At 36.2% G+C, this 19,521-nt stretch overlaps 1 protein-coding gene across 2 annotated transcripts in view; it reads right to left on the bottom strand.

Annotated features, from left to right (window-relative positions):
* LOC145777506 (uncharacterized) overlaps window positions 1–15,018 on the bottom strand; it is a 36,117-nt gene extending 21,099 nt beyond the window's left edge. For both annotated transcript variants that reach the window (XM_082588890.1, XM_082588889.1), the window contains exons 1-3: window positions 14,835–15,018; window positions 1,325–1,490; window positions 718–915 (exon numbers count right to left, since the gene is read on the bottom strand). In XM_082588890.1, coding sequence (XP_082445016.1) covers window positions 718–915; window positions 1,325–1,490; window positions 14,835–14,940 — 470 coding nt within the window. In that variant the 5' untranslated portion in view covers window positions 14,941–15,018. The remainder of the gene's footprint in view (window positions 1–717; window positions 916–1,324; window positions 1,491–14,834) is intronic.
* Window positions 15,019–19,521: the final 4,503 nt, after the last annotated feature.

Consider the following 19,521-nt stretch of genomic DNA (forward strand, 5'->3'; position numbering starts at 1 on the left):
TGACGTCACCCATATCTAACTTTAAACCAAAGTAATTCTTTGTCTATATTATAGGCTTCTCAAGTTAACTTTTCAACTATAGTTTTTGAATTTCTTTTAAACAACTGGAATACTTTTTATGTCAGTGGTCTCAGGATTTAAATAACATGAGCATTACTTGAGGAAATCTCCGTAGCCTATCTTTAGCTGGGTGGTCGTTGCTGGCACCAGTCCAACTTTGCAATGAAACCCTGCCAAGCTTATCAGCGAAAATATTTGCGTTGTAGCCTATAGGTGGTTTTCAGTAAAACCTTCGTGAAGGTTAATTATCACAAAGGGTACAATGCTTTTCCTTGCAACTACGTTGATATTTTCTACAAAAAATTCACTGCTTCGTGTAAAAAGCCCGTGACATACAAGGAAAGTTTTTTCGACATTATGGAAAATTATCTTTTATGAAAAACTTTTAGCATTCGCTGACGAGATATTCCCCTGAAATCATCAATGGGAAAAAATTCAACACTTGAAGCAATATAGAGAATTTTAATTGCTTAATTTTCTTATGTAACCTGTCACAAAAGAAATGAAATGACTTTTTGCTCAGTAGTCAAAAAATAAATGAAGAGAGCATTGTGTTTTTGAAGCAATGTTGAAATCATCCATCAAAAAAACTCGATGTTAGGAAGTCAAACATTTTTGTCAGCACAAGGGCAAATGTCATAAACGTGAAAACAATACCTGTTGATAGAGCTAACACTGGGAACATTTTCTTGATCGCAGATGCATTCGCTGAGCAACCTGTCTCGAATTTCCCAGGCAAACATCGTTGGGTTTTGCCTTTTGTATTCGCAAATTTTTTCAACAACTCTAGGAGTTGCTACTTTGGGCTTACTTCCGCCAATCACACCTGGCCGTATGCTCCCTGTTTCGTAATATCTGGAAAAAAATTGCAGAAAAAAATGAAAACGAATGTCAGAAAAAACTTTGTACAAAAATATAACTCTTCTGTAACGTAATTGAATAACACCGTAGCAAAATTTTTTCAACGTGATTTCCAAAAATCATAATGTCCAAGTGCATGGCTTTTATTGTTTACTTTTATAAGTTGTTTTTTCTTTTTCTTTCGTTTAGCGTAGGCCATTAAGACTATGAATTTATGCAATATGCATGTATGTATGAACTAGAACCAAAACAAGTTAAGATGTTGTTACACAATTATTAGCCAATATAGAAAACAGACAAAAGGAACAATAAGACGGTACCAAAAGCACGTATCTGTATGCACATTGCACAGTGCAACACACTAAGCAAGAATTTGGACGGATCTAAATTTCTTGATGCTCACCTTGCCAAGATTTTACTGACACAACCGTGCGACACGCGAAGCTGCCGGGCGATGTCGCACGGGCGCACACCATGATGAGCCTGGTCCACGATTTGTTGACGGATTTGGTCCGGGAGTGGGCGGCCATTAACGTAGACTCCCCCGAGTTGATTTACACCTCCGTGACCTAAAACCAAGAATCGCATTGAAAAACTGTTTTTAACATGTTAAAAAAACAATTGACCGTTTCTTGTGAATATTTTTCCAGTAATAAACTTTTCAAAGGAATAGAAATCTTTATACACAATATTCCAATCAGCACGAAATATTTTTTAATTTGTATTGGAGCAACAACTCACTTGTATGCCGCAATGGCTTTTTTAAACCGATGGCACAGTACAGACATAGGCTACGATATAAAAACAAAATGGCGGGCAAATTGTCGAACAAATGCAGCAGCCCTGCTCTGTGAGGAAGCATTTCTGGTTTGACGCATAAGCACTTTTTACTGACATCTTGTCGCTTGAAATATTTTCTCAAACAATTTGCAAATGTGAACAACTTTTTGGAAACAGATTTTACGTTTTGACTGCTGATTTGTAAGCTACAACATTTTAGGTCAAGAAAATATGTTTTATTGCTGCCGTTGCTGTATTACAATGTAGAATTGTATAAACTTTACAAGTAGATATACAATTGAAGTTTGCCGTTTTGATACAAACTACTGTAAGTTATGAATCTTTTTACAAGCTGCATAAGATGATCAGTAAAATAAAACAAGAAAAAATAAATATTCTTTAAATGAAATTATACCCACAAAACGTGGATTATAAAATTCAGTTCAGTTTGTTTTTATTTCTGACCATCAGAGCGAAAACAACATATACCAAACATAGCATAGGTCTAGAAAAAGGCAGAAACGACAAAACGCGAAAAATTGCCACATGCCCCTTTTCATATTTCCATGGCTTGCAATACTTTGCTTCCCTTCTACATGATATCAAAAAAACTTGATGGCAAAGGAGTGAAGGTAAGTGGAAAGACATTTGGATCTTAAAATGTTTGATTTTAAAGTTTTAACGTTGTTGAGAATAAGGAAAATTAACTAACTTATTGAATGGTTTTGCAATTATGTGGGTTAATGATGCGATTTAAAGTAATGGTAGCTAGAATCAGCTAAACCTGAATACAAAGCACCAAGAAGTGATGGCTCTTAAAAACAGTGCTCCCATTTTTTTTTAAATTTGTCCTGAATTGTCAATCAATTGTCCATTAATGCCTAGAGCTGTTGGCTAGTTAAAGTTTGCTATTATAATTAAAACTAAAGAAATTGATTTGTAGCCGATCTTTTGCATGCAGGCTACGACTAAAATATCTGAAAACACTGCAAACTTATTTTTAATACCACAATCTGTCAGGTTGTTTAATAGGAATGCCTTAACAAGTCAACTTCATTAGATACAGTCTATAATCTTGACATGTAGGCCCACGATTCAACGTCTAACAACTAGTGCAGTTTAAAAACTGGTCTAAAGAAGACACTGCAAGGCAAAGAAAATAAAAATACAAAAGTCTATTAGAACATGTCATTGACAGAATCAGTGAATTGTATGAATTCTCCCACGCCGTCGCATTCCTGAGGCTGACAGGCCGGAAAATCCGCTCGTGCGTTTTGAATCGGCCAATTTAATTTACCTAAACAATAGTTTGGGTTCAAAAACCAACCTAAACGACACTTAGCATAAGACAGATATGGTAGAAAATACTAAGAATTACGTGCTAATCATTTAACAGCAAGCTGTTTTCCGCTGAACGCTTTCTTTCGCCCTGTTGCACACCGGTAACCACGGTTTGACAAATTGCATTGAAAAGCAACAACTCAACCACCCAACAATAGCCTTCTTGCTAGGCCTACTTATTGTTCAGATAGAAAGCTGTGTTAGCGTAGAACTTTTTCCACTACAGAAAGCAATAAATTTTCAAAGAAACATGATCCGACACTTTTGAATGAACTTGCAAACAAACCTGGAATTAATTTGTCATTATTTGCGCTGCTGCGCCGCACGTGGCCAAGATGACCAAAGCGTGTTGAAGAAATTATCTTGGGCATTTTTGTTCATTAAAACAACAAAAGTAAAGCTGCAAACAGTGGCCAAAACGATCAAAATCATGTCAGCAGATATCACTACTACTACTAAGCCATGAACTTAACGCTTTTTAATATTGCCCGTCACGTCTAAATATGTTTTTTTCCAGGTCGATACAGACGCTTAACTCCTCTGTGTTTGCAAGCAATGAGCTGAAAACGACTTCACTGGAAGAATACATTGACTTGATTGCAGAGTAGATCATTTCGAGGTAGGTATAACAGGTGCTAACATTTAGTTTTGTTGGTTAACATAGTAAGTAAAAATATCCGTTGTATCATTATTATTTGTGAACTGTGGGAAATTTATACTTAAATATGCTATAGGTACGAAAGCAACGTGGAAGAATTCAAAAGGTCAAAATTTTCCATTGTTATGAAATTGCTGTGTTTTAATGTGGTGGCTTCACTTTCGAGTGGCCAACAGCGTTTGTACGCGTACAAAAAATATAGTAGCCTACATTACAGAAACGTTTTTGAAAAGCTGTATTTGAAGGTAATGTTCAGTAACGTAATTTCCAAGGTTTTTCTTACACTTCCACTAGCCAAAATATGCGTGGACTTGCGTTGTATTCTACCATCACAGGCAATCCGATAAGTCCATCAATTTGATTCCATTTCATTTAATCATTAATTTGATCGATAGCGTGTCATTATTTTCATCCCTGTTGTGACCTCAGCAACTACCAGGCGTAACATTGGATATACTCGCCCAGCGGTTATGTTTGTGTATTGTATGAAGGGATGTCGTCTATTCTGCTGAGTTTATCATACAATGGCAAAAGCAACATGAGGGAAGTTTATTCAACAAAATAATTTCTTTGGACTCATATTCCCAATACACAACAGATTTTAAGTTTTAATAGTTTTTTTTTCGGGTTTATTCAGCACTGCAACTCCTGTTCTCGCTTTCAAGCATTTGGACCGTGCGTCACATTTGCCAAAATAAACTACACAGAAATACTAATGGTAGCATATGTGAAGCACGGCCTTGAAAGATAATGCCCATCTTTTTTTTATATACCGTATCCCTGATTTTAAAAAGGTTGTACACTTTTTATGCTACAAGCTCAATCTCAATTCAAACTAGTCACCGTTGCTTTGAAAAAATATTAACCTGCCACAAAAGGAAAAGGTTAAGTGTCTGTGTTGGATTAAAACCTATGCAAAAGTGAGTTCTATTTTGAAGTTGATTCTGATGCAAAACGCTTTCGTCAAATCAATAGATTGTCAAACTAAGTATTTCCGAGTATACCACTACAATGGTGCTTGTTAACGATGGTTGGCTACCAAGCAGGTAACGCACCATTTAAGCTGACAACGAGATCTAGAAAAGGAAAACAATAAAACAGCACATTTCTCTGCAACAAGTCACATCTGCAATTTTCCGATCATGGCTTGGAGCTAGTGTAAAGGAAAAAAGAAAAAGTTTTGCTTGATGAACGAGATAAACAATTGAATAGTTTTTTTCTTTATAAAACTATTTTTGCAGAACAATAAAAGGTCGAATTTAGAGGCTCGAAGTTTTTTCAAAAGCTTCGGAAACTTGAAGAAGCTACATGCATTTCTTAGGTATAGCGTGTTTTGTTTTAAAATGTCTTTAGGGCCCAGAGATCTCATTGGTACCGGCCCAAATTATCCTCTTAACGGCCCTGTCTGTGATAAACATTACTACTGTTTGTGGAGCAACCTCATTCCCATTTCGTTCGGAAAGTACATTCAGCCCAGAGCTCTTTGAAAAAAATCTTTGCTGCCATGTACTTGTAAAATGTGAATATAAATTAAATAAACGCTTTTGTCGAGTAAGTTCAGAACTTTAAAATTAAATGTAGAAGACACATAACACAAACATAACACAATTAGTCTCATGCTTAGAGGTAACATGATTTGCTTGTGGCAACACCAGCGTTCCAGTTTTACTCATTAAAATCACAACTGATCCCAACGCATTTCTGTTCAAGTCATATGTGCTATATCAGTCAATAGTACGCAAAGTGGGTCTTTCACAGAAGCAATTCTAGTGGACTTGCGAATGGGGTAACACATTTTAACAATATTTGTTGTTGTTGTTTTTTGTGAAGTAATACATCAACTTAAAGTCCCTCATTACGCAAGATGGAAGATGCATCAATGATGTAAAAAGAAGAATCGGTCAAGCAAAAGCGTCATTATGGAAATGCAAGGAATTTTTAAGAGAAGAAATAAATTTACAATTAAAACTGAGACTTCTATCTTGTTACATCAAACCAGTCATGTCATATGGAAGTGAAAGTTGGACCTACTATTCTCAACATAAAACTTTAAAATCAAACATTTTAAGATCCAAATGTCTTTCCACTTACCTTCACTCCTTTGCCATCAAGTTTTTGTGATATCATATAGAAGGGAAGCAAAGTATTGCAAAGCAATGGGAATATGAAAAGGGGCATGTGGCAATTTTTCGCGTTTTGTCGTTTCTGCCTTTTTCTAGACCTATGTTATGTTTGGCATATGTTGTTTTCGCTCTGATGGTCAGAAATAAAAACAAACTGAACTGAATTTTATAATCCACGTTTTGTGGGTATAATTTCGTTTAAAGAATATTTATTTTTTCTTGTTTTATTTTACTGATCATCTTATGCAGCTTGTAAAAAGACTCATAACTTGCAGTAGTTTGTATCAAAACGGCAAACTTCAATTGTATATCTACTTGTAAAGTTTATACAATTCTACATTGTAATACAGCAACGGCAGCAATAAAACATATTTTCTTGACCTAAAATGTTGTAGCTTACAAATCAGCAGTCAAAACGTAAAATCTGTTTCCAAAAAGTTGTTCACATTGCAAATTGTTTGAGAAAATATTTCAAGCGACAAGATGTTTTCAAGCGACAAGGGGATTTTTTTGTTTTTGCTGCATCATTTAACAGTTTCGGAGCGTAAGTTTTCCAGTCGGTACCCTTCCTAACACTTTTCCTACCCTTCATTTATCGTAGATTCATTGTCAGTTTTCTGCCGGAATTGTGCGCAGAACAGCAAACCACTAAAAACAATGTGAAGCTACAATGCTAGCTGCCAATTAAAAGCGTTTTAAAAGTTGAGGACAGCGGTTCGAGACTACTACTCAGTCTTTATAAAAATCTAAGCAAGGTAGGCTATCACTGTATCTGCACCTGCAGATTTTGTGCACGTGACCAGTTAATTTTCTATGGACGCACAAAACTGATATCATTGAAAAGAGAAAACAGGCAACAAATTTTCAGTGAGTAATCTTTTGCATCTGTGAGTGAACTTTTACACTTTTTCAGTACATTTGACATCAGTGGCGGCTCGTCATATGTGAATTATATTACATATAGATAGTTTTGCCATGTTTTTTTTAATTTATTTCGCTTGAAGAATTAAAAAACTCTTAATATTAATTTTTTTTGTAAAAAAAAAAAATTTGTATTACAAAAATTAATTGGCAACTCTGGGTCTGCAAATTTTGCAGGTCCGGTGTTGCTTGTTCTTTTTATTATGACGTAGGTTTTTCAGAAAAAAGTTTTCTAGCATCACTGAACAAGCGCTGTAGGGACTGCAAATAGAACAGACCCTGGTCAGGGATTCCAACTTGGTTCTCGTAAATCTTTAGGGTATTAAAGCGTGTGGAAGCTATCGGTGATTAGGTGAAGGGATCGTAGGTTACTTTACTTGATCTGTGTTTTGAGAAATCACTGAGACAGACTAGTTTTGATGTGAAGTAAAGCCAATTATTGGTGCTCTTTCACAATTCGCTCTGTTGGTCAACTCAACTGGATGATGACGTCATGAAACGTCACACAGGTTGGAATGGACTATTATAAAGGAGGAAGTACGGGGTAGAAATGCACTGAAAAACACCTGAAGGAAATCGTCTCCCATTTATTCATTTGTTGTTCAATTTCAACAAATTTGCTATCGATGGAAAGCACAAGCATAGATCTAACCAACTAAGTTAATACCAAGTTCCCATAATAGTACTAGCTCCATCTGGTGGCCACCTAAACTTGACCAAATTCAAGCCATTATCAAAAGTTTACTTATGATAAAAACATTAAACGACAGCCAATTGAAAGAACATGTTGCGGTACTGTGTTACTAACCCTAACTCAGTGCATTTATAACTCAGTCCGGTACAGGTTTATAATTATTTATATAAGGTTAGCCTACTGGGCTACTGGTTGATGCAGCCCCCCCATGTTTTGAGACCACGAGCCGCCACTGTTTGACATTGCTTTCAATTGTCAAACTTTTTAGCATGTTTGGAAGCACCTCTCATGCTAAGTGAGATTTAACTCCTGATCAAGATAACTTGAAATCACAGCAGCTTAAACAAGGAACCAATAGATGATATAAATACAATGTTAAAAATCGTTGCTTAAAGTAGTGTTTTTTTTTTTGTTGGAGCCTTGATGAAAAATCGCTTTTTGAAGATGTTTTGATTTGATGTTGTATCATGTTTAGGGTTCAGCAATATTACTAAAGCATTGAATTGGGCATGTCTTTCGATCGCCAATTTTATTTTTCCTTAATACAAATGATAACAGGCTTTAAATAGGTGACGGGGTGGCAGCGGCTGCTTATGAAAACATGTTGATTTAAGAAAGCTATCAAGTAGTCACCCCACCTGCAATATATTCACGACTTAAGCGAAGATGTCGCGAGGAAACTAGCAAGTGCCCAATTGAGATCATTCCTTGCCACAAGCGAGAAAAAGTAAATTGAAGAATTCGATTCGTCGTCAAGCGAAAGTCGATGGCTCTACAAAAGTGGATTGCCCAGCTGGCAAGGTTGGCTTTGTTTTCACGTTGCTTCAACGTCGAAAATTCGTTATCGGTGTTCATGTTGGAATTATTAAGACATAAACGACATAAGATGACTTTCGATTGGCACAAAGTATGAATTTGAAGCTTTAAACAATGGAAAAGGTTGAGTTGATTGTGATGAGCAATTTGATGATAAAATTTGTGCAAAATATGACTTGTATCATATCAAAAAAACTTGAGTCAACAAAACATAACCGGAAAGCCCAATGCTTACTTTTTTCCATAGTTAACTTTCAAAGAATACACTGATGATAACCAGTAGCGATGGCAGGGAGGTTTAGAGGATACTTTTAGACCCGTGGCTCGTAACCTTTTTAAGGGGCTCGGGAACTTGAGGAAACTACCCCGTATGCGTTGGATGCAGTGCGTTTTTTAGAACTGTTTTAATTTGTAGCCCAAAGATTTTATTGGTACCGGCTCAAATCATACTTTTAGCGATCCTGATGATAACCACACGCACGCAAGCAAACAAATAACTTCAGAAAAAAACTGAAGATATAAAAGTAAGAATGAAACGTCATAGGCGTTAATATTCAAGGAATCACCGCAATCAATCGATAACTGGGTGGGGATAAAAACATGTGTGACAAAAATGAAAGCTGCTTCAACGTTTTTGACTTGGAAGGAAATTTTACTCTCATGAAGTAATAACTACATGGCATAGTCATAAACGCATCGACTGAAGTAAACTTCGGATGAAAGATTCTTCCAACTGAGCTTCTTGTCGGGTTAAGTATGGCTACATTACCTATGCTACATACTTTGTAGGAGGAACCAATCAAATAATAATGCTTATACTGATTTTTTAGTTCGTGCTTTGCCTTGTTTGCATTAGAAAATAGTAGAGAATATCTTTTAACTTACATTTAGGCGAAGTTACATTAAACCTCACACCCATGAAAAATGAACCATAGCAATATTTGTAAGATTTCATTCAAAGAGCTGAACCAAACAAGCAAACAAAATTAAAATCAAAAGCGAAGACGTTTTATTTTTAAAGCTTTGAAACATTTAGATTAATAATCATCAATCTCATGAAGATACTGTAATGATTTTCTTATCAGGTGCTGTCTGTTAAAGAAATAAGTTGTCTTAGCAGCTTTCCTGTCTGTTTGCAAATTTACGTTTTTTTAGATTGATTCTACGAATTTCCACAACAAAGAAATGTCAAACTAATTTAACGATTTTAAAGTGGTAAGATATAACTATTAACAACCATCGCACCATTTCAATAAGAAATCATTAGAAAAAACAATTCCTAATACGAATCTCAATCTATCATGTTTACAGCAATCAAAAACAAGAATCATTGTGGCAATTTCACTGAGTAGTTTTGTTTATCATGTACTTTAGTTTTAATTGGAGCTTATCTACTGAGTAGCGAAAGTGTTACAGGTTACATGTTATACAATAGCAGGCCTACAGCAGCTTGCATAAAATTTATCTTGCATTTTTGAACCCAGGGGTTGGTCAAACTTTATAAGGTCTTCGCGGGCCGTAGCCTACTAGGTTGTTTGGTTGGTTTTGAATCATTATCCTCGGACTGACAAAGCCTTGATAGGTTATTTCTGAAAGCTTTGCATAATTACAGAGATTTTTAACTCTTTTTAAGAACTTTGTTTAAGTTTTTTAAAATGGCAACATTTTATATGGTAAACCATTGCAGAGGAAGCATTGCCTTTTGGCTTGTAACCTTGTTCTTAACGCACCTAGCTCATTGTCTTAAAAGAGTGTTTACAATTGCCTGAAGCAGGAAAGAATATATTACAAACAAACCTAAGAAACTTTGTTAGATTAACAGTGTGGAGAACCTTATGATTTAGGCTAAAAGTTAACTTTTAAAATTGTTTTAATAGCCATTCCTAGATTTTACAAAACTCACCGCAAAAGAAATTAAATGATTGTAAACTTGGCCTATGATAATAATCATAGGCAAAAACGTCCACACAATCAAAAAAGGAAGACTTTTTTATTCTATTTGAATAATGGTCTCATTCTTCCTCAGCTACTATTTGTCACAAATTTGAAACCTTTTCTTGAATTTTGAAAATCAAGTGAAGAATACATTATATAGCATGGTGACTTTAGCTTTGCAATTTGAAGACAAGTTATGTGAATCTCATTAAGAACAATTCGTTGACAAGGTGAAATTGAAATCGACATTTTGCGTTAATGCAACGAACACAAACGTTGACGAGTAGAAAATGAAGCAAATTTTCTTTTCGTGCATAAAAAAATCCACCTTCGGTTAGGAAGACATGTATACCTCGCAAGTATGATTTATTCAGCATAATTCAAAAAGAAATCTACGATTAATGGGAGAAAACTCTGAAAGGAATTTTGCTGGCAAGTGGTAAACATCATTGAAGTAGGCTAGCACTGACTGTTTACAATACAGCAACCAACAATACTCACGACAAGTCTATAGTTTAGATTTGCGTGTAACCGTTATTTCATGGTAACGCTTGAGCCTATGGTAAAAGAAATATAATTACCTTTTTGCTTATCACAAAGGCTAATTTGAAAAGGTTATTTATTCAAATATTTCTTGTTTGTTTTATGAAAAAAGTCGAAAAGAGTACGTTAAGAACGACCCAGTTCTACCACTTCAAAACAATATAGCCTTTGAAAGTTGACCTACAAACCTACACAGGTTTCCAACAGAGTGTTCTGAAGTAAATTATTGAAAACCTAAACTCTTTATGTGCATTACAAAGTGACAAATAAAACACTAAGTTGCAAACATCAGATTTCTACAAAACTTTATTCAAAACGTTTAGTTGTCATTCAATAGCTAAGGTTTTCGATTTTCAGGACAAGACTAATCATGCACAACGAAGTGCAGACTAAACTGCTTGAAGTAAACCCCTTCAACGGCACACAAATAAACGTTTGATTGCAATCATACTAAATTTGATCTTAACTTGGTGCTCACGTTTCGTAAACTGCAAATTAACTGTCATTTTTTAAACTTTTGTGACGGAGTTCCAAAAACTGGAATTGGAAGCGCAATTACATCACTTTGAGGAAATTTGAGATAATGTTTAGGGAAACTACCAAAGGTCATTTGCGCTTAATTGAAGTTAAGAGAGATCAGTGTCGTTTGTTTCAGTGCGTTCGACAAGTTTACATTTTACAGACATGCAAAGGATTGAAAAGCAAAGCTTTTCAAACGCTTGCAATACATATTGAGATTTCAAGAGATTAACAGCATACAAAACTACTTAGAGACAGGATTGAACCCAGCAAGCAGCCTTGGAGGCAGCAATTTCAACAAAATACAATGATGTATAGGTCTGCATTAATCTGACCTTGCCAATACACCCTGAATAAAGTTGCTGCTTGGTGATTACAAAATTTATATTTTTCAAGACTTTGGTTCAAACTGTTCGAAGCAGATTTGAGTGAGTAGTCGAGTGGTGAGAGCACCACAACTATCGAGATACGAAAGCACGCGTTATTGCCTTGGTATGACATTTGGTTCAGAAAAATGCTTCAAGATGGACACGAACATTGACTTACTTTTCTTACGATCTACTTCATGTAAATCTTCAACTACCGGGCATATCAAAAACAACAAACAAATCGTTTGATGCTGATATGCAGTTTTCGCCATTATGCAAAAGCCTTCTCTGTACGTTGCTTTGCCATAAAAACTACGACGACTCTTTTTTTTAGTTTTAACTTTCTTTGATGATTGCACCTTTATTTTAACTTTCATTAGTTTAAGTTTATACAGCCATGGACTTATGACTTGAAAATGAGGGCGTTTCATGAATAAACTTGCAAGTTGTGTAAATTAAAAAGGACCATCCAAAAGAATGCACTGTAGTGAGTTCCAGACACGGTGACAAAACGATATCATGTATGCTTGCAAAACTTGGATTCCAACAAATGCTAGAACAGTTCTGTATACGTGTGAGTGAACCCTTTTAAATAGTCAATTGAGATTTATTTTCCAGCACAGAGTTTAACAGATCACTTTCGTGAATCATGTTTTCTTGACGATCTTCATCAAATGAAAATGATTACATCAAAAACTTCAAGACAAAAGTAAAGATTAAAATAGTTTCCTGGCAAAGTTAGTAGTAGTCATAATATTTTGTTGGGAAATTTCTGAAGCCATTTACTTTAAATATGTGTTGGTAGGCTGTTTTCAAGACATCATTATTTTCACGAGAAAGATACTGAGTGCACGGTAAAAAAACAGCAGCGCGAATAAGGAGTTTCCTACCATCCGACAACATGAATAGCTTTTTCAAACACTACTAATTTCTCGAGAATTTTGTTGTTTTATTGACCAGCTTTAAAAGCCACATTTCAAGTCACTAATCACAAACTCTAGTGACGGAAATACAAAAAGATTTCCAAAGTGAAACCAGTGCGTAGCCCAGCAGGGTAGCGGCTCAATAGTCGTTTCAACTGTAAGATTGTCACTTTTAATTCAATTTTATAAAGGGAGTACCAAACGTAATAGGTAATATTGTCAGAAGAAAAGCACGACTGAACGAAAAATAAACTTTGATAAAAGTTTAACTTGATCGGCTGATGAATCAAGATGCTTCTCTTTCATACAGTGTCATCACAGTCGGCTAACTAAAACTTTCCGAAATTTGTACAATTTCTTTACAATCATATTTTAAAAGCCAAGATCGTGTTGTAAAAATTAAAGAACAATACATATCGAAGCCTTACAACTAAATTACAGTGAAGCCATAAAAAGATGAATAACACCAACCATTTCGTATCAACTATCAATAGCTGGACGGTCAAACAAACGAGAAGTGTACTGTAAGGTGAGATAAACGACTGCTTGTTGTGATCTAACGTTGTCTAGTGTCTCATCAATGTAGAAAACCCTGATCTCACAATGCATTGGAAAGATATATAAACAAAAGAGGACTTGAGAGTAGGCGAGGCAAAATGGTGAGTCTCTTCGCTGAGGAACAATTTGACAACACTAAAACTATGTTGTAGTATAGTAGTCAATGACTTTCTTTAAATCGCAAAAAGCTGCTACCTCGGTTGTTTTAGATCTTTTGAACAGGTGGTATTTGTCAGTAGGCAAAAGTTCCCTTTTTCATTGATTTAACGTCAACTGATGTTGTATCAGTTTCAAATAGGCAAATTTGGATATCTGGATAGCACTTTTGAAGATGATAAATTTCTTAGCTTTTTAAGGCCAGTATGAACCAATTTAAATCGTGTGGATCTCTAATGAAATTGTGTTGTTTTTGCGTCAGGTGACGTTCGTGGACACAAAATGGCGTTGGTCTCGATATGAAGCGTCTTGTTCTTAGCAAGAAGCAGATTTCTCTGAAGTAGAATTCTCAAATTTCCCTTGCAAAGACGACGCTAATTTTTGCCCAGCAATTGTAAATTCGACCCAAGGGATGCATTTTGCGTAAATTGATGAACGACTAATTTACTCTGTGACAAGATAAACGCAGCGTGACTTCACGAAGCTATTCGGTTTCGTAAACATTTACTTGCAATTTTAGTTCAAATTTTCGAAAATCACACTTGAAACCACAACTTCGAAGAAATGAATGAGAAATCCTGAAATCTGTTAAGATTTCTATGTCGCAAGCTCAAAAGATATTGCTTGAGTGTTGCCCTAACGGCATTTGCCATGTCTCTGACAAACTCTTTTGTGTGATTTTGTTAAGAATTAACATTCGTAAAAAAAAAAAGTTTTCTAGATGGATTGTAAATTTTAAGCTAGTTTTAATTTGTAAAAAAAATTATTTTCAATTCTCCAACGATAGAAAAGTCACACCAAACTGAAAATACATCCCAACTTAACGTTGGTTGCCATATGTAAGCCCACACTTTATCATACAGTCAGCAAATTTGATTCAATGTTCATAGTTTCAGTAGCTTAGCCTTCAAAAGCCCATGGCGAGGAATAAATCAGGCAATAAAAGTGACGGATGATGCTCTTTTCATCCAAACAGCCAGGATAGTTAGTTTACATTCTTAAAGCAATTTGGTCCCACCGACAAGCAGATAGGTAGCCTGCATCACAAGGACACTTTTTCAGCAGAGGGAAATGATTGTAATTGTTCCCTCCAGGCTCGTTATAAACAAGAAACCAATTATTCGCTTTCAGAGAACAGATGCAATGCTATTTTAGCTAATTTATTTTGTTTTGTCTTTCACCACCCTTTCCACATTTACATTATTTTACAAATTGCCAATTTTCTCTGGAAACATAATCATTTCTGCTTCCGGGTTATATGTCCTACACTGCATTTTGGGGGCATCTTGTTTTTTTTATTCCAAACTCTGACGTAGTTTTACAAAATGCAGACTTATGGTAACATCAAGCACAATAGTCCAATAATTTAAGCAGTAATACGATTAAAAATGAAAATAAATTTTACGAAAAATTCAAACGGGTCCGTTTAGTTCAACTTTATGAAATTAAATTAGGCAATAGTAGGCTAAGGGCTAGCTAGGAACCATATAAACTAGAGACGGTAGCAAGGCTTTAGTAACAATTAAATTTAACTATATTCGCGTTAAGAAGATGCTACAAAAATAATAAACGTCTTACCTGATCTAGATGGAGTAAGTCCCATATGATTCGAACCATTAATACCTCCGACGAAATGATGGCCCATTGATTGCGGACCCACGGTCATTGCCGGTCCCCAACTCATCTTATCAAAACGTTTCAAAATATGACTTTTTGTTGTTGTTCGAAAGTTCACGTTTTGCTTATATCTTTTTATTTTTTACTAATTACTTTTGTCCTGAGCAAAAATCACAAATAGAAATATAAACTGACACTTTAAAATATATAGGCCTACCAGACAAAATCACATTTGCAATGTGGATGTTTCAATTTCAGGAAAGACCATAAAAATTTAATTTAGCTTCAGCCGAGAAATTTCAAACTTTAAAACTTGATTTCCAATTCAATTTAAAAATCAAATTGCTCGGAAATATATCTCTTCATTCATCACCAGCAAACAAATTAAAAAAGAAAATTGTGTTTTAAGCCTGAAACTTTATCGATGGTTTTAAGATTTCCCTTTTATCACTACTCTTGAAAATGCCTTTTCAAACGTAAGATCTCAGTTTTGTTTTGACAATTGAGTCGCAGCTACTAAGCACACTTGAAGTATGCAGAATATTACAACGCTTCAGTCAAACTTGTATCACTGACTCCATAAACAAGAACATTTAATTCGAGAGGAAATAATGCTTCGCATCTTGCGTTGCAAAACCATCAGAAAAATGGCGAACACAGCTGCGAGTCTACATGCAATCTACGCAGGCAGAGCTTCACGCCAAGCAGTTGGCGAACAAAGTCGGCCGAAGATGTCTGTGCTGCCGACGCTACTTCTCAAACTATCAATCGCGATTGTGAGCTTCGGTGGTTGAGCACAAGACAAAAGAAAAAAGCTTCGATTTTGGCGCGATGTGGTCACGATTTTCGGCATAACATAGAATTTATATTAGCATGACGTCACAATAGAGAATTAACTTGAAAGATCTTCGAGTCCATCAGCAAAGAATAGTGATTTAACTTCAGTTTTACGAAACTGTTATCGACACATAAAGCGAGAAATAGATTTATCTTGGTCGATGTGTAAGATGTATGGCATTTGAAACAAAAAATAATCAAAAATACATAAAAACAACTGAACTGAACTTTCCAAGAATTGGAAAATCAACATCAAAACTGCATTTAGCCTACTGTAGATAACCTATTTCAAAAAAATAATTACTGTATTGTAGGGCTATCATATGTCCTCTTTTAAGAGGATTTGTCCTCTTTTTTCATAACAAATGAATTGTCCTCCGAGGACACTTGAAAGTGCTCAAATGTCCTCTTTCTTTGCATTGCTATTATTTTCAACAAAGTTTTATTTTTATGTGACCTTGGCGAAAGCTAAATAAGGCTAGGTAACGATACCAAAAAGGAAAAGTAGCCTATGTTTTCTGTGAGCTGTGGCAGAAGTAGGCTATCCTTGTAAGAAAAGTTTTTATTGACTTTGAAGTTGACAATACATTGCTTGTTGTGGATATGGTGGATACATTTATTTCTGTGGCAAACGAAGGCAATGTTACTCGATGACCATGTCAGATGTATTTCTATTGTTCGACTCTTGTGTTGCCTATTTGGATGAATAGACCATTAATTTCATTTTCCGAGTGCACATCCTTTGATTGGATGCTTATTGCTTATGCTATCTTAGCCTACACCAAAGAATAAGATAACACTTTTCAGCAATGATGGCACATTAGAAAATGGACAGAATAGTTCAAATATTGCAGAGCTATAGATTTTTTTAATGAACTATTAAAAATCGAGCAATTCTTCATCTGCAATAAGCTATGGCTCAAAATGCAAATTATGTAAAACGCATGTTTTCTGTGTAGAAAATCAAATCAGCAGCAAAATGTTTATTGACTGAATCTGACAAATAAATATGTTATGTTTTTTATTTGTCACTTTTGCTACATAGGCCCATACCGTAATCCAGTGTTGTACGTTGACGCTGTCAATTTGACGGCGTCATTTGACGGCGTCATTTGACGGCGTCAACTTTTTGTTGACGCTGAAGCTAGCGCCGTCAATTTATATTTTAGTTGACGGAAGTGATAGCGCCGTCAACTATTTTGCCGATTTTAAGCTTCACGCGCTATGCGTCATTTTTTGTGTTCATGGAAAATCTCGCTTCACAATGAGAGTTTCACAATGCATTCTGGCCAGCGCGACTCATCCGAATTACCGACTTTCGCGTTGGTTGGAATGGCTCCTTGGAAATACAAGCGGAAGAAGTTCGCCAAATGGTGATCACTCATATCGTGAGCAGTATCGAGAACAATGGATCAGAGAGAGAAAGCGAAAAATCAATGAAAGTCGGAGGTTGAAGATTCTTTATTTCAAGAGCTCTATACCCCTGAAAAGAGTGATGTTGGTGCAGTGGACCTCGTTAAAAGATTTATATATGCTACACCATCACAGCACGCTTGGAACAGTGATACCTTTCCGAGTAAACGTTTCCAAGGCTTGTTTTTGAAATACAACACACCAATAGGCTACCATCCAGCGCAGCTGTGGAACGCATGTTTTCACTTGGAAAGGACATTATGCGTCCCAAACGCATCAGATTGTAGGACAAAATGTTTTGTGAGACCCTGGCTAAAATAGCGATAGAAATTAGCGCTGACGCCGTCAATTTCTTTAAGAGCTGACGCAGTACTTTACGCCGTGAAGTTTTTCGGCAATTCGCGCTGACGCTGACGCCGTCAAGTTAATTCATTGACGCGTACAACACTGCCATAATCATATAAGAAGATATAAAAATTGTTTAAACGTAAAAATCCACTGTCATTTTACTTGCTTACTAAATATGTCCTCTTTTTGGGTGATGAAAATATGGTAGGCCTACTGTATTGAAAATATATATCTAAAGCTTTAATTTCTTTGGTTTCCCTGAAAAAATCATTTTGTTACCTGAGCTATCGCTGCCATGTGCTCTGCTAACCTAGGCTACTTTGTAAAGACGAAACTTAGCAAACCGTGAAAGTTTTAATGTTAACCAGCCAATTTTCTAAGTTTTACGCAAGTAATTTAGTCTACATCAGGCTGTGTATCACATCATACCGCAAACACTTAACTTCTACGGAGACAGTAGGCCCACTCAGCAATACTCCGGACTGGCTGACCAAGCTACAACACGGAAACTCACAGTGTTTGCTGTATCAAGTTTGCGCATTCCATTTTTGATCCCGGAATGCCTCATGCCGAATTAACATCTCCTCCTCTTAAAATGGAACCAAACTAGCACATTTTATCAATCTCACATAGATAAGTCCTTGACATTGCTCCAGGAAAACAATACATTTTGGGGGTGCAAACAAAATTTTCTCAAATTTTGTCTTTGTAAGTACATTTTTAAAAACGAGAAAATTTACGATTTTTTATAGCCTAATTTGCCCAAATAACTGGACATTTTAGCCCAAGTTTGCGATTTTTTTGAGGCAGGTGAGCGACCACCCCCTCCTCCTGGACCCCATTTCCTATACGTCTTTTGACATACAAAACTCATATCGAAAAAGTAAGAGCTAAGATGGCTGCTTTAGTCTTATACTGTTTGGTTGCAAAATATGCCTGTCTAGTGTGGGAACGCTCGGCACATGCCTAGAAAATTAACCCCTTAACGAACTCTTAGAAAATTAACCCCGTGAATTACTGGTTGTCCAAAACCAATCAACATCAAGTCGCTGCACATTCTGTCTGAAATTGTTCTCCCTCAAGTCTGAAGAAATGTGAACAATAGAAATGAAAAATCTTGCCAGAACATGGATCATTTGAGACACCCGCTGCATGGTCAACTTCTAGCACGTAGGCCATTGAAATTAAGAAAAAGTTTTCTTGCCTCAGTTAATCCACTAGGACTAGTTCGACGAGGTTGCTGCCAACATACGAATCCAACTGTGGTAGGAAAAGCTGGCAGCCGAACTAACTTCAACCATGCTTCAACCAACAGACTAAGGTTGGTTGGTTTGGTTGGGTGGTTTTGATTCTTTATCCTCGGACTGACAAAGCCTTGATTGGTTATTCCTGGTAGCTTCACATACTTGTAGAGGCTTTTGACGCAGAGCCGGTTACCGAGATTGGCAGAGTGAAGTTTTCGATTGTTGAAGTACTGTTGCCGGGGAATTATTCCATTCACTAAGTTCCGCTGAATGGAGAGCATTGCGTTGCTCAAGCGCACACCCCGAGAGTCGAACTTGCACCGCGTGATCTTGAGCCGGGCGCGCAACCACTGGGCTAATGGGGCAGAGGAATATGTAGAGCTTTCTTTTGCAGAAAACCTTCCTCCCGGTAAACATGAACCAGCATAAGCTATACTAGCGATGCCTCAACCGTCTGAGAACGGTTGAGGCATCGCTAGTTAAAAATGTTAAAAAAGTTAAAAAAGTTAAAAAAGTTAAAAAAGTTAAAAAAGTTAAAAATGCAGGCAGTAGCAATATTGGCTCGAATGCCCTGGTCTGAAAGCAAAATGCCCTGAACAAGACTTCGATAGAGCAAGAGCTTGTGTGATGTCTGGACTACGGCCGTGTGACACACAAAAAAAAAAATTTAAAAATCAAATTCACCCATCACTTTCGAGTTACAACACGGTGTATGAATGATACATTCCATTTTTAGTATTTCATTACATTTTTGGGCTGATGTGGGTGTCTCCACGAAGCTCGAAATACGCCAGTTCGACAAGAAT

This window comes from Aplidium turbinatum, chromosome 9 (genome assembly GCF_918807975.1).
Source record: "Aplidium turbinatum chromosome 9, kaAplTurb1.1, whole genome shotgun sequence".
Taxonomy (NCBI): Eukaryota; Metazoa; Chordata; class Ascidiacea; order Aplousobranchia; family Polyclinidae; genus Aplidium; species Aplidium turbinatum.